Source organism: Nicotiana tomentosiformis, chromosome 2 (assembly GCF_000390325.3).
Source record: "Nicotiana tomentosiformis chromosome 2, ASM39032v3, whole genome shotgun sequence".
In the NCBI taxonomy this organism is placed as follows: Eukaryota; Viridiplantae; Streptophyta; class Magnoliopsida; order Solanales; family Solanaceae; genus Nicotiana; species Nicotiana tomentosiformis.
Genome location: NC_090813.1, coordinates 62037781 through 62054205, shown reverse-complemented (window position 1 = coordinate 62054205; position 16425 = coordinate 62037781). Strand labels below are relative to the sequence as shown.

Here is a 16425-nt window from a genome sequence, read left to right as displayed (position 1 = left end):
TGGAATCTAGCATTTGAACCATGCTATTTTGCATTCTATGATTTGCACCAAAAGTACAAAAAGGTAGAGAGAAAGATCAAACTGAAGTTTTGCTACCTTCAGAGCATCTTCTGTTTGTCTCCTTTCTCAAATAGATTAGTTTTGGCCAAGCATAAGCTATCTTCTTCTGTTGCACTTCGCAGCTTGCATATACATCTTGTTTATTAATCTTTTCCCCAGTTCAGGCCCCTCTAGGAAAGCCATACACCCTTCTTCTATATTAACATTCACATATACATATGTAAAACATAATGTCTAAATAGAAACGTTTTATATGCACTTGTATATTTATGTAGACACTGACAATTTTAGCATCCTAACCTTTGTATAGAAACAAAAGAAATGTCTTGCGTACACGAGAGACACACACACACACACACACACACTCTCTGTCTTGCATACATTGTATTAGATTGCGATATTGTTGTATCAACTGGGCTTAAAGATCAAGATTTTCATTGTACAGTTGCAACTTACAAGTTAGTTGTGAGAACTGTTAAATAGATTTTCAAATCGAGTTGGGTTGCTGCTTAGAGGGATACAAGTTCAAGAAGGAACTGAAGAGGATTTGGAAGACTAACCAGTCTGCATTGCAAGAGTTGAAGAAACTGGATATATTTTTGAAGAAAAGTCTACTGTTGTACACTCTTTGATGTTCAACAGTTCAAATGTCTTAGTTTATTAGCTCTCTGGTGTAAATACATTGTATAATGATGAGCATATATATGATAGAATACCCTTATGAAGCTGATGTTGAGGTTTTTTTGTTTTTAAGATGAAATAGTCTTAAAATGAGGGTGAATCGGAAATGGACGGAAAATGAAATTTTTGAGTAAAAATTTTAAGTTTCCCCCTCTTGACAATGAGACATTGTACCATATTGGAAGAGGAAAAGATTTTTGGTGGGTATATATATAATTGCTCTTCTTGTAGCTCTTAAAGAGTTAAGAAGAAAGCAAGCCTCGCGCCGTCGCCGTCGTCGTCGCTCGGCTTCGGCTAACGGATATTTTTCAATCCGTGTATTGACCACCAGGCAGCCGCCTAATGCCTGCTATATATATATGTGCAACAGCTCTTGAAGAAAGACACACAATACACAAGACACAAAACTGAAATCGCTCAACAGATTTGGCTATACATTGCACTCCTTCCTCTCAACATTTCCATACGATTTTCTGAGTTTCTACTCCTTCGTTCTGCATTGTTTTAACTTCAAACAAAGCAACTGTAAGTGTGATTTGCTACCGAACTTTGTGTTCGCTGAAATACTGGGGTTTGAAGTACCGCTACACCAGTGTGTGATTCGTTCTATCCTGGGAGGAAATAATCCATTACCTTGGGTAGTAGGAGGGGATTAAATTCCTTAAGGAAACACTGTGAATTCAGTGGGCTCGAATTAATTACTGTTTCATTACGATAACTTATATTTTGCAGAATTATTATTTATAAATACAAATTTTGAAAAGGACTAACAGCTGACAAATCTGATATATAGTCATTGCTACTCTGTTTCAAATCAGGATCTTTCTACATTTTCTAGTTTCATACCTGATTGTGTCCCTATCAGGACTCAGGTCTGTATGAAATGAGAGTATTTCTCTGGCAAATCTCTTTTTGAGTCGAACATACATAATAAATGATATTTAAAAGTTGAAAAAACAAGCACATCTTCTTTTTCACTTCGCATTATTTTATCTTATGATTTTACAGAAGCCTAAACAACATGAAATCGAATATATATAAAGGATTAAATTAAAACATATTCTTTGTATACCTTTTGCCACAAAATCTGATCTTAGGGGCTACTTTGGTCCGCTAGTTTTGGAAGGGCCACATCTCTCCACCATAACATCATACAATTGCTTCCCATTAAAAATAACAGGGAAAAAGTGGATTTGTCCCTCAGGTTTAGTCTGTGTCTCTTTAAAATAAACCAAAATGGGGAAAGTAGGCCACCATAATTCCCAGTTCACAAATGTTGAATATTTCCAGCGGTTCTTTCCACCCACAAATACATTTTCACCAGACTCCTTGAGTTGCTCCCCAACTTTAACCTCAAGAGCCTCATCATCAAATACAAATCTGACTCTTGTTGTCTGAAATAATAGGAGCAATCCAAGAAGACCAACAGGAACAGCTGCTGCTAGATTTTCTGTATAAAATAAAGCACCAGATGCTCCTAGAAGGAGAATTGGAATACGGTAATCAGGGTCAGGAACAACAGTAGTAATCTCCTTCTTCTTAGTTTTCCTCTCAAACAATGAGGTGATCGCAGTGTGACGGATTCTTTTGAAGTTTCTGCAGGTCAGAAGTATCTCTTTGCCGTAGAATGAGCTCTGGAATTTGTGACTCAGAGGTCTACCTACTACTACTTCTCTTTGATTTGCTTTGGGTAGAGTGATGAAGGAGGAAGCAGATACAAGAGCGCTCTCCATTGCAATGAGTGAGAGGCTCTCCAAAACTGCTCTTACTTGTAACTTTTCTATCCTTTCATTTCATTTCATCAGTAATAGAAGATATAGTTTTCTGTTTCTTTTTTATTACTAGTAGGAAGATCACTTGTGCCTTTCCTTTTGTGGTTTTTGGGTTGGTGGGCTTCTATGCTTCATTATGGGCCAAGTAAGAGAGGGTGATTTGCACAAATAGGATCTTTTGCCAGAAATTCTGACCAATCACTAGAATTTTCAGCATTAGGATTTCTGGTGCTTCAAATTCTGCCATGTAGCTATTTTTTCAAAAAATTTCTTAACGGGATCAAAATATAAATGATTGTTCTAAATATATTATGGAGAAGCCCAGATAATAATACGTACACATGTATTATCCGTTCATGTTCCTACTCGAAACAAGTTGATTCTACGCGATTTCTTTTCTTGTTGAGCTCAATAATTAAACAAAGTTAGTTCTCCAACATATTTTGGAGTGCAACTTTCTAGTTTATTCTTCAGTGTCATACCTACCAAAGACTTTTAACAATAAGATAAAAAAGAAAAACCATGGTTTTGCTAGTGCAATCAAAGAGGAAATATACTATGACTTTCTTGAAATAAATTGTGATTGTAAAGTGCAATACTTCATTATTACTTTATTAGAGTGTACAAAAAACAAAGTAAAGAAATGGATATTAAAGCAGGAAAGCCAGGAAATCCATTAATTAATAGTTGAAATAATGAAATAAGCAAAAGAACTCAGCAATCCAACTGTCACACTAGCATCACTCTTTATATGGCAGAATGGGATTGCAGTTCTTTAATTTTCACTTTCCTGCAATATCTTTACAGTTCCAATAATCGTTTTGAAACTTCAAGCTTTGTTATCTCCATGAAATTCTCCACTCGTATAGTTTCAAAACCAGTCAAGATTATACGAAACTGACAAATGAATGAAAGGAAGTAACTAAATCTTGTTGCTCCTTGGTAAAACCGCTGTCTATTAGCGCTGCTGCTGTTGTTTGCTGCAGATTGTATTTATGTAGTGCGCAGCTTTCTATTTTTTGGATCCTTAAAAATTACTCTGAATGCAGACTAATTACATTTCTCCACCTTGAGAGAAAGAGAAGATCTTGAATTATCCTGGGAAATAGCATTTGCCATCAACTAATCATCAAAATCTAGCAGTGGTATCTGCAAAATAACAACAAATTACTAAAATTTAAGACGGCATAATCAAAAGCTAAAATATTGGAATAATCTGAAAAGGATGGAGAGAGATAATCTCCCTTGAGCAGCTTTTAGAATGATTCAATCTGGTGCAAATCAGTTTAGACTTTAGAGCTACAAATCATTTTTCGTTAAGTTAGTGGAAATAATGACTTCTTTTATAACGGTCAATTCAATGCTGATTGTCTGTGTTGTTATCTATCAGGTTTCAAAATGAAGTGCATGCAGTTGGCCTACAAGCTAGACAGCAAATCGTAGCACCATGTGACAGTCATATAAGGGGAATTTGTCAATAATCATTCAGGATTGAGGATTGCCTTCATTAAGGTTCTTAATGATCACTCTGAATTGTATAATTCAAAAGACTTAATTGGGTGTTAAACATCGATTGCAAGATGGTACTGTGTTTAATTGAATGTTAAGCAACAGTGAGGACTACCATGTATAATACTAATGAACTTGTACAATCCAAGAAACAGCTAGAAGGTGCGCAAATCACATTTAACCAAATTACGACAGCTGATGCTTTGGATACTTTAGTTTATAGAAGTCGTGTTTTTGTCATACTGTTTGACTTACACACAGTACCCTAACTTTAAGAGAATTTGCAAAAATTTGAATCTCTCTCAATTTTTGGATGGAAAAAGCCAAGTGCTTTGCACATGACACAGCCTGTTGAGGGTTCATAGTCCGTTTTCATCTGTGAATAATTTTTGGAGGGAATAAAATCAAAATCTATAGGTTACCTCTAACATGCATATAAATTGGTGATTTAAAACTGCATGTATATAAGAGGTAATGGGTAGATTTTAGAGCTAATTAGTGCTCCTATCACCTCTAGAAATTATTTTATAGACAACACAAATTTTGGACCCTCAAAAATATCTGAAAAAATGATGCTCAAGGCACATGGCTTCTAGCTGACACAAAATTTACATTGTTAAGGGGAGGTAACGATTTTGTGGATTATTTAAGTTAGGGCATTATATGCATATAGAAAAATATAATAAAGAATATAGGACCCTTATAAATCAGGTACCAAAAGTGCAATTGGATCAATAAATGATGTAAGCCTCTACTGGAGTTAAGGGGCTGGTCGCAAAGGGCTAGTCAGGAACTCTTATTGAGATCACATTTAAAAGGCTCATCTAGAAAGAATTGTGCAATAGGAAACTAGGTCGGTTCTGGAAATGGCAAGAGCATAAATTGACAGAAGAATGGCACACATAGATAGGGGTGTACATGAGGCGGTTTGGTTTGGTTTTTTATTAAACCAAAATCAAACCAACTATGTCGGTTTATTAAATTTATAATCAAATCAAACCAACATAAACTCGGTTTTTTCGGTTTCGGTTTTAGTCGATTTTCTCGGTTTCTTCGGTTTTTTGGTTAATTTTCGATTTTATTTTTTAGTTATATTGTGCTTGAAAAAGAGATCAAATAATCACCAATTATCCGCATGATTACTATTCATTAAAATAATATAAGATAACAGTTCTACCCAAATCTAAAAGAACAAAATAACATAATTGGTTTAATCAAACACTTTAGCTTACCAAATTGTATTGGAGCAGTAAGACTAGTATGCAATTACAAACTTGAACAATGGCTACTTCTCAACAAAGAATTGCAGAGTGGGAAGCTCGTGCGAAGTGGAGGGAAGGGTTTCCAATATTTGGGGTTCTTTGAGTTTGGAATTGGAACATAGGGAAGATACGGAAGATATGAAATAACCTATTTTATTGTCTTTTGTCTTGTTGGGTTTTAGTTTGGACTTCAGATTTAGGTTATGTAGATAGAATCTACTTAGTGGATAGTGAATTTACAAACCCACACATAAATAATATCTTAAGACATTGAAAACTATAAAATAGTTTAGAAAATACTTACAAATTAGATTTTAATGATTATTTTTTATGTATAATTTTTTTTAAATATATATAATATATATATATATATATATATATATATATATATAATGTCGGTTTGGTTTAGATTCGGTTTGACTCTTTTTTGTTAACACCAAACCAAACCAAGAGTGACCTGTTTTTTATTTTCCAACACCAAACCAACCAAACCAAACCACAAGTCGGTTTTTTTCTTCGGTTTGACTTGGTTCGTTGGTTCGGTTTGGCATGACGGTTTGGCTTGTACACCCCTACACATAGATATCACTGCAGCACTTTGGACCAATAAGTACAAACCTGAAATATTCTACTTCTAGCAGCCAGTCTCCCCATCTAAGGCCAAGTTCATAGGAAATGTACTAGAGAGGATAGCAGTTCTTGCTGTGTTTACTGAAAATCTAGAGTCAAAAACTTTTTGTTCAGTGGATAAAGCTCAACATGATACTAGTAAGAAACAGCAATGTGGATCTAAGCCATGTTATAGTTGAGAATCTAATCTAATGGATCGAAGGATCTCTACCCGATAGGTAAAACAACTATAAAACTGGCAAATTAAGGTAGTTGGGTAGCCTCAGAAGGTATGAAGGACACAACTATACTTCCTTTTTATCGACTAAAGCTCCCCAAGACATGGAAATATTCGAAGTCTGCTTTTTCAATTTAGCTACAATTATCTTTAAAAAGAAAAAGGGTGTGTGTGAGTGGAGCAAACCATTAATTTCTTCTTGCAAATACGAAATGAAGTGCCAAAACCAAAATTCATACACCAAACTACTTTAGATCTATCACTTGCAAAATTTCCAATTCCAGCCACTAAAAATATATATACAATCTTAATTTCAGAGAGACAAAGAGTTTACCTGTAATAGAGACTCATCTAGAAAAAGGCTTTTGAAGAAGAGCTGTCAAATAAACTTCCCCATTCTTCACACCACTAGCATCATTCTTATTTGCTACAGCCCACTTCACCTTCCTGTAGTTCAATTTCCAAATCAGGGGTTGGAAAACCTTCTCAAGATCCGCCTTTTTACTAAAGAAATGATCCAACCATAAATACCCACCACCCCTCAACACTCTATCAACATCAAAAAACAAGAACTCCATCATAGTCAATGGAATCCACCTATTCACAGCATGGCCACATCTCACAAGATCCACAACCCCATCAAACACAGGCAGCCTCTGCTGCAAAGGCACATGTAATGGCACCAATCCCCTGAGTGCCACAGTCTCACTATAAGGGGCACCAAGATTCATAGTTGTGGTCACTACAGTCACATTTTGCAGCTTCATTTGTGCTGCAAAAGTTCCTGTACCGCCGCCAATATCAAGTGCCAGCCTAATCACACTTTTTGAGGACTTAGTAAGCTGGAGAAACTGTGGAATTGGAAGATCCAGATCTGATTTATAACCCAAGAATCTTGATCCCTCAACTTTCATATCAAATCCCAAGTTGGGATTTTTCTGAGACAGACAAGAAAAGCTTTTGCAAGAGTAACTGTTCCACAACAAGGCCTTTTCAGGGAGCGTAGAAAATGGGGTTTTAGGAAGTGAAGTGGGAATACTAGAAGGGGTTCTTGAAAAACATCTTCTCCTAGGAAGAGGGTGGCAGCCTCTGAGGATAAGGGACTCAGCTACTGAAGAATCTGAGGGGCAAAGACTAAAGGGTGTATAGTTCATGTACTGATGAAGCAAATCAGGATGGTCTTTACAAGAAGAAGCAATAGGTGATAGGTGGGTGTAAAGGAGGAGGTCAGAAGGGATGGCGAGTATAGATTTCTTGGCAGCAGCAGCTGGAGGAGCAGGAGGCTGGAGGCGCGTGAGGTGGTTAATGGTGGCGCGTATGGTTTGAAGCTGGTGAAGAAGGTGGTCAGGAACAGGAGGAGCAACAGGGGGCTTGGATTGGAGATTGGAAGAGAGGTGATACAAAGAAAGAATGTTGGTAGCTACCATTGCTACTAACAGAAGCAAGTTTAGACCCATTGTGAACCCCATCTTTTTGCTCCCTCCAAAATTTTCTTGGCTGCTGATGCACTTAAAGAGTATGCAAAAGCTTAAAAAAGCAGAAAGTTTTGTGCTTTACTACTATTTCTACCGACCCAGAGAGGTTTACATTAAATGAAGGATTTGTTTTTAGATCTATGAGCCAAGACAGGTTTTCTGGTGTCTGAATTTGCGGGTGATTTTTTCTTTTAATAATATGTGAATGTTTTGTTTGATCTGAGATGTGAGTGGGCAGTTGGGATGTAGAGTGTGGACTTGCATTTCTGAGTCAATTTGTTTACTTGGTTTTTTTACTTCTTTTGTGTTTTTGTGTTAGTATTTTACTGTTCATATGGTCTGTGAATCTTAGTGCCTTTATTATAAAATGCTCAAGTGGAGTTCTGAAAGGCACGGGAACATGGGATTCCTTTGATTTCTACTCCACATTATTGTTTGCGCCTTTCCATTTTCGTTTATTGGGACTATTTTTTAGAGCGAACACCTAGTATTTCATGTTACTTTGTTAAGGATCATCTGGTTTCAAACCAAATTACACATGAGTTATCATCCCAAAATGATGATGCAGCGAAGAATAATCATTAATTTTTTTCATATATAGTCTAACTTCTATAGATTGATAATATATAAAGTCTTAACACTCTCAAATCATTTAAAAATAATTACACATAATCCATATTAAATGGAATCGGTAACTTTAAAAATAAAATAAGTATACGCAATTCAATTGCATCGTTATTAGATAAAAATACAAGTACAAATGGTTTAATTTATTGCTAATTCTTTATTTTTATTTTTCTTGAAAATGTATTTTAAGTTCAATATTTCATTAATCAAATTCAATTTGAGTTTTAAGTAAACTAATAAGTTAGTATATCATTCAATCTCAATTGATTTCAATTAGCAATTTAAGCTATTAATAGTTTTTTTTTTTGTTAATCAATCAGTTTATTATGAATTACTACATTTTTCAAAACACTAGTTTCTCTCCACGTGCGTTGCACGTGTATGTTCGAGCTATGTAATACACAATGTTGTAAAATAATATCAATATTATTAAAGAAAATATTTGAGTAAATAATTATACATGACAAAATAGAGTATATATATGAATGATCAATATTAATTATCGTAGAGTACTTTGTTTGTCTAGGTCAAATAATTGGATCGTCTCAACCTACAAAGATAAACAATCAATATTTAATTAGATACATGTGATTTTCAGCAAAATCTCTCAATAAAGTAATAATTATATGATATAGTTGTATTTTAAAATTAAAAATTGCATAAATTGTTATGAAAATAATTATATTGTGGATGTCCATTTATTACTCCGCTATAGATAATCTTTCTGAAGAAGATTATCTATTTAGTACTCTGTTAAAGTTTATCTACAAGCAGTTGATGCAGGCAGGTTGCAAGCAGCTCAATGAAATGATTTGCAGCAGCTTCTTATTAAACAGGCAGGTTGCAAGCAGCTCATGCAGACAACTTACAAGCAGCTAAAGAAAAGCCTTGCAACTGATTCCTGAAAAGCCTCGCAGCTACTTCCTTTCTTCTATAAATAGAGGAGTTTTCAGTTCATTATGTACATAAGTTTGAAGTTTGAATAATATATCAGTTTCTCTCTATACTTGTCTTTACTTTACAGTCTTTATTTTATAACACGTTATCAGCAAGAGACTCTACCATCTCGAGAAAATACTTTGAAAGTATCAGAGATACGAACTTTTTTTTTCTAAATAATGTTAAATCTTTCTAAACTTGAGTTTGTAGCCCTAGATATATCGGGCAAAAGCTACACGTCTTGGGTGCTTGATGCCGAAATTCATCTTGATGCGATGGGTCTGGCAGATATCATCAAAGATAAAAATTAAGCATCAAACCAAGACCGTGCCAAAGCAATGATATTCCTACGCCATCACCTTGATGAGGGCCTGAAAATGGAATATCTTACTGTTAAAGATCCAGTCATACTGTGAAATAATTTGAAAGATAGATATCACCACCTGAAGATGGTTGTTCTTCCACAGGCACGTTATGATTGGATTCATCTAAGGCTACGAGATTTTAAATCTATCACTGAGTATAATTCTGCTATGTTCAGAATTATTTCTCAATTGAAACTATGTGGTGATAATATTACTAATCATGATATGTTGGAGAAAACTTTCACCACTTTTCATGCCTCGAATATGCTCCTGCATCAGCAATATCAAGAGATGGGATTCAAAAAGTATTCCGAACTTATCTCACATCTTCTTGTAGCCGAGCAACATAATGAGCTATTAATGAAAAACCATGAAAGTCGACCTACTGGTTCTTGTCCATTCCCTGAAGTGAATGAGACGAACTTCCACCAAGATAAGAGTGGAAGAGGACGTGGCCCCAGTCGTGGTCATGGCTGTGGTCGGGGAGGAAACTCTAATCGTTGTAATAACAATACACCAAAGAACCCTCCTCACCACCAGCAGTGAAAAAGGAAGGAACAAAAGCATGAAGCGGTGCAAGCAGCAAAGCCAGAAAATGCATGCTATAGATGTGGAGGAAAAGGGCACTGGTCACGTACATGTCGTACGCCAAAGCACCTGGTAGAGCTGTATCAAGCCTCCTTGAAGAAGACTGAGAAAAATGCTAAAGCAAATTTTATTTCTGAAAATAATTTAGACTTCATGCATTTGGATGTAGCTGATTATTTTGCACTCCCAGAAGGAGAAACAAGTCATGTGATCGGTAGTGAATCTGTAAAAATATAAATATTTTAATTTTTATTATTTGTAGTAGATAGTATGGTTATGTAATTGTTGTACATAAATAAAATTTATGCTTTGAAAATGATGTTTACTATCATATTTATTTTGTTTGTCATTTTAAAAAATATGGATAATCCTCAAATAATGTTTGGATCAAAGACCAATCTTGAAGATATTTGTGTAATTGATAGTGGAACAACTCATGCCATATTCAAAGATCATAAATACTTTTCTTATTTGCATAAGGAAAAAGTAATTTTTTCTACAATTTCTTGTAATATAAGTTTGATTGAAGGCTCCGGAAGACCTACTGTATTTCTGCCAAAGGGAACAAAACTTATTATCGACAATGCATTGTTCTCCTCCAAGTCCCGAAGAAACTTGTTGACTTTTATAGATATCCACCGAAATGGATATCATGTTGAGACAGTAGATAAAATGAACGTGAAATATCTTTATATTACAAAAAATATTTCTCGCCAGAAATGTATTGTAGAAAAGTTACCAACTTTATCTTCTGGCTTATACTATTCAAAGATTAGTACAGTTGAAACACACTCTATCGTAAATCGGATGTTTACTGATTCAAATACTTTTGTGCTTTGGCATGGCCGTTTGGGCCATCCTGGATCAATAATGATGAGACGAATTACTGAAAATTCGAGCGGGCATCCATTAAAGAACCTGAAGATTCTTACAAATAATGAATTTTCTTGTGATGCTTGTTATCAAGGCAAAATGATCACTAGACCATCACCAATGAAGGTTGGCATTGAATTCCCTGCCTTTTTAGAACGTATACATGGGGATATATGTGGACCTATTTACCCACCAAATGGGCTGTTTAGATATTTTATGGTCCTAATAGATGCATCTTCAAGATGGTCTTATGTGTGCCTACTATCATCTCGCAACCTGGCGTTTGCAAAGTTATTAACCCAAATAATTCGATTAAGGGCACAATTCCCAGATTATCATATAAAGGTTATTCGCCTTGATAATGCTGGAGAATTCTCATCTCAAGCTTTTGATAATTACTGTCTATCAGCTGGGATAAAAGTTGAACATCCTGTAGCTTATATTCATACTCAAAATGGCCTTACAGAGTCATTTATTAAACGACTGCAATTGATAGCAAGACCACTACTTATGAAAACAAAATTGTCCATTATTGTTTGGGGCTATGCTATCTTGCACGCAACATCACTTATCTGTCTCAGACTCACACGTTATAATAAATATTCTCCGTCACAATTAGTTTTTGGTCATGAACCAAATATTGCCCATCTACGAATTTTTAGATGTGCTGTATATGTGCTAGTAGCACCACCACAGCGCAACAAGATGGGCCCCCAAGGAAGGTTAGGAATATATATTGGGTTTGAATCACCCTCTATTATTTGCTATCTTGAACCATTGACGGAAAATTTATTTACTGCTCGATTTGCAGATTGTCGATTTGATGAAATAAATTTTTCATAATTAGGGGAGAGAAAAAGAAAATCAAACGAGAAATTGTGTGAAAAGTTTTATCATTATCTCACTTTGATCCACGCACCCCTATATGTAATCAGGAGGTCCAAAAGATCATCCATTTACAAAATATAGCAAATCAAATGCCAGACGCATTTACTGATTTGAAAAGGATAACTAAGTCACATATCCTTGCAGAGAATGTTCCTATCCGAATTGATGTCTTAGCAGGACCATCTACTAGCATGAGATCTAGTGAACCTAAAGCACGCCTGAAGCGTGGTAGGCTTTTGGGTTCTAAGGATCGAAATCCTAAGAAAAAAAAAACGACAAATGATCAAAATGATATTATGAAGGGATCTCCTGAAGAGACCCAAGATCTAATTAGTTCTGAGATTCTTGAAGAAATTAATGAACCTGAGACTCAAGTGAGTGAGGAACTTTTAATAAGTTCTACTGGTGATGGGATTAATTTAAATCGATCTGAAATACTGGTGGATAATATTTTTGCATATAATGTTGCACTTAACATTATGCAAGATAGTGAGAATCTTGAACGCCGATCTGTTGAAGAATGTCAACAAAGATCCGATTGGCCAAAATGGCAAGAGTCAATTCAATCGGAATTGAAGTCACTTGCTAAAGGAGAGGTCTTTGGACCAGTAGTCCAAACACCCATTGGTATAAAATAAATTGGTCATAAATAGGTTTTTGTGTGAAAAAAGAATGATAAAAATGAAATTGAAAGATACAAGGCTCGCCTTGTTGCACAAGGATTCTCACAACGACCTGAAGTCAATTATGAAGAAACATTTATGGATGCCATAACATTTTAATATCTCATCAGTTTAGCTTTACGTGAAAGGCTTGAAATACATCTAATGGATATAGTTACAACTAGTTACATCTAATGGATATAGTTACAACTTATCCTTACGGGTCACTTGATAATAAAATTTACATGAAAATCCCTGAAGGATTTAAAATGCTTGAAGCATATTCAAAATCTCGGAAAATATACTCAATCAGATTACAAAGATCTTTGTACGGTTTAAAATAATTTCGGCGCATGTGGCATAATCGCCTTAGTAATATTTGTTGAAAGAGGGTTACATAAATGATGTTATTTGTCCATGTATTTTTATAAAGAAAATGGCTTCAGAATTTATTATACTTGTTGTTTATGTTTATGACATAAATCTTGTTGGAACTCCATAAGAGCTCCAAAAGGCAATTAAATATCTTAAGAAAGAATTTGAGATGAAAGATCTTGGAAAGATAAAACTTTGTCTTGGTATACAAATTGAACATTTAGCAGGCGAGATCTTTATCCATCAATCTGCCTATACATAAAGGGTATTAAAATGCTTTTACATGGACAGAGCGCAACCATTGAGTACACCAATGGTTGTTCGATCACTTGAAGTGAATAAAAATTTATTCCGACCTCCAGAAGAGGATGAGGACCTTGGTCCCGAAGTACCCTATCTCAGTGCAATTGGTGCACTAATGTATCTTGCTAATGCTACAAGGCATGACATAGCATTTTCTGTTAATTTACTTGCAAGATATAGTTCTTCTCCTACGCGGAGACATTGGAACGAGATTAAGCATATATTGTGATATTTAAAGGGAACTCTTGATATGAGTTTATTTTATTCTAACAAAGGTAGTGCAAATCTTGTTGGTTATGCAGATGCATGTTATTTATCTGATCCCCATAAATCTAGATCTCAAATCGGGTACGTGTTTACATGTGAAAGTACTATCATATCATGGCGCTCCACAAAATAATCTATTGTTGCTACTTCTTCAAATCATGTTGAAATAATAGCTATTCATAAAGCAAGCAGGGAATGCGTATGGTTGAGATCAATAATTCATTTTATTCGAGAAAAATATGGTTTGGAATGTGAGAAAAGACCCACAATTTTATACGAAGACAATGCTGCATGCATAGCTCAATTGAAGGGAGGATTTATAAATGGAGATAGAACGAAACACATTTCACCAAAATTATTCTACACGCACGATCTTCATAAAAATGGTGACATTGATGTATAACAAATCCGTTCAAGTGATAATCCGACAGATTTATTCACTAAATCTTTACCAACTTCAACTTTTGAGAAGATGATATACAAGATTGGAATACGGAGACTCAAATATTTGAAACAATATTTTTATCAGGGGGTAAAATACGCGATGTGCTCTTTTTTCCTTACTAAGGTTTTTTCCCACAGGGTTTTCCTTATAATGTTTTTAATGAGTCAACTAGCAATGCGTATTACTAAATATATATACTCTTTTTCCTTCACTAGGATTTTTTTCCCACAGGATTTTTTCCTAGTAAGGTTTTAACGAGGCACAATACCCTTTAAATGAACATTCAAGGGGGAGAGTTATGAAAATAATTATATTGTGGATGTTCATTTATTACTCCGCTATAGATAATCTTCCTGAAGAAGATTATCCATTTAGTACTCTATTTATGTTTATCTACAAGCAGCTGATGCAGGCAGGTTGCAAGCAGCTCAATGAAATGATTTGCAGCAACTTCTTATTAAACAGGCAGGTTGCAACGCAGCTCATGCAGACAGCTTACAAGCAGCTAAAGAAAAGCCTTGCAGCTGCTTCCTGAAAAGCTTCACAACTGCTTTCTTTCTTCTATAAATAGAGGAGTTTTCAGTTCATTATGTATATAAGTTTGAAATTTGAATAATATATCAGTTTCTCTCTATACTTGTCTTTACTTTACAGTCTTTATTTTATAACATAAATTACATTATCTTATTTATATAGTACAAAAAACTAATATTTTCCTTGAAAATTTATGTAATTTTAACTTACTTTTTATTTATAGACATTATCTGTCTTTTTCTACTTCATGTCTTCATCCTTCTCCAATAAGTAATATTATTGTTACTAACATGAAAACTATATATGAAACTATGAGATTAAATTAGTGATAAGTATAAAGTAATTATGTTAAAAAATAATTTTTTTTGCCTCTTTCAAGGATAAGTCATTTGAACTTTTTTTTTAATTGGAATGTCACTGTCAAATTTCTTTATCATTATAAAGGTATTGTTAATAAAAGTCATTTTGACTTCTCCGTGCGCTGAAGAGTGGTTATTGGTTAGGATCAACACGATCCTAATAGACCATTAATAATATTATAGCTCTTATTTGATTCAAAAAGTCCTTATATTATTTTCGATAACTTATGATAAAATGTGAAACAATGAAAAACTATACTCAATTGACGATGGGAAGGTGTATATAGAAGGTCATTATTTGGTTCATATTGAATATGTCGCTATCAAACCATATGCCAATCTTGACATGCATGGTATAGCGATAATTTTTTAGCGATATTCATTGTATTTTTGGTTCATTTAGTCTAGGAAAGCTAAAGAAAGGAAAAACGTAGAATTTTTTTTAAATCTCGAAGTTCTATATTCCTTTGTTTTTGAGGCAGACAATTGGTTGTAGTCACAAAAATAATTTAAGTTGGCTTGTCGAGTATTAGGTCAAGTAAGGTTGTTAGATCATTCTTTTATTTTATGCATATGCGCATATATATATATATATATATGTTCGCTGACTCGATCTTCTGTTGGGCTACTTTTTGGCCATGAGTTAATTTATTTCAACTGTTGAGATCGATCTATTCTTTTATATGAATGAAGATTTCAAACAAAGAGTCACACATTTATACATATCTTCAATTATTTTCTTCTACTTTTGATACCCATGTTATATATATGTGTGTGTGTGTGTTAGCTCGATCTTCTATTGGGCTACTGTTTGGCCATGAATTGATTCATTTCAACCGTAAAGATCGATCTATTCTTTTTATATGAATAAAGATTTCAAACAAAGAGTCACACATTTATACATTTTTTCAATTATTCTCTTCTACTTTTGATACCCATACACAAATTTATATGTCTTAAATTTTTAATACATGGACCTTATTATACACGCGAAAAATGTATATTCCATGATGTTATAATAGAAATAGGTTAAAGCAAATGGTCTCTTTAGTATTAATCATATAAACTATAGTATTTTCTTGATTAATATAATGATTTTTTTACAAAGTTACTAATTAGGTATTTCAAATGTAAATTTTTTGCAAGGAAGAATGTATGTTATTAAAGATATTACTTTTGATTATACATCATTCATGGAGTCACATGTCATTGAAGATAAAGTATTAAAATAAAATAAACTTAGTAAAACTTGCATAGAATCATGAAACATGCGAAAATGATAGAATCTCCGGATAAACACTAAAGTGATATTCACAAGTAATTGTAATGAGATTTGAGAAAAGCAAGTCTGCAAAGATAGAAATAATATAGAGTGATGTTCAATAGACCCTATATGAAATCAATTCACTTTAACATCAGATGTTAGACCAGATTGAGGATATATAGTAGAAGAAAAACACCTCCAAAAGGCATGAACTTTAATTTTCATGGCTTGAGATGAATTAGATAAATTTATACCAGAATAGTCATTTAGTTGGCAAAGAGAAGATTTCTTTGGTTTCTCTGTTTGTCAATGATGCCCTTCCGTTGCTGC

At 34.2% G+C, this 16425-nt stretch overlaps 1 protein-coding gene across 1 annotated transcript; it reads right to left on the bottom strand.

The window, feature by feature from the left end:
* Positions 1 to 3090: 3090 nt before the first annotated feature.
* Positions 3091 to 7871, bottom strand: LOC104107050 (probable methyltransferase At1g29790). The gene is made up of 2 exons (XM_009615751.4): positions 6466 to 7871; positions 3091 to 3662 (listed from the first exon to the last, which is right to left on the bottom strand). The coding sequence occupies exon 1, from the start codon at positions 7598 to 7600 to the stop codon at positions 6479 to 6481; it is 1122 nt and encodes a 373-aa protein (XP_009614046.1). The 5' UTR covers positions 7601 to 7871; the 3' UTR covers positions 3091 to 3662; positions 6466 to 6478.
* Between the last annotated feature and the right edge of the window lie 8554 nt (positions 7872 to 16425).

Coding starts and splice junctions, on each gene's coding strand:
- LOC104107050 (XM_009615751.4), bottom strand. CDS start 7,600: ATGGGGTTCACAATGGGTCTAAACTTGCTTCTGTTAGTAGCAATGGTA.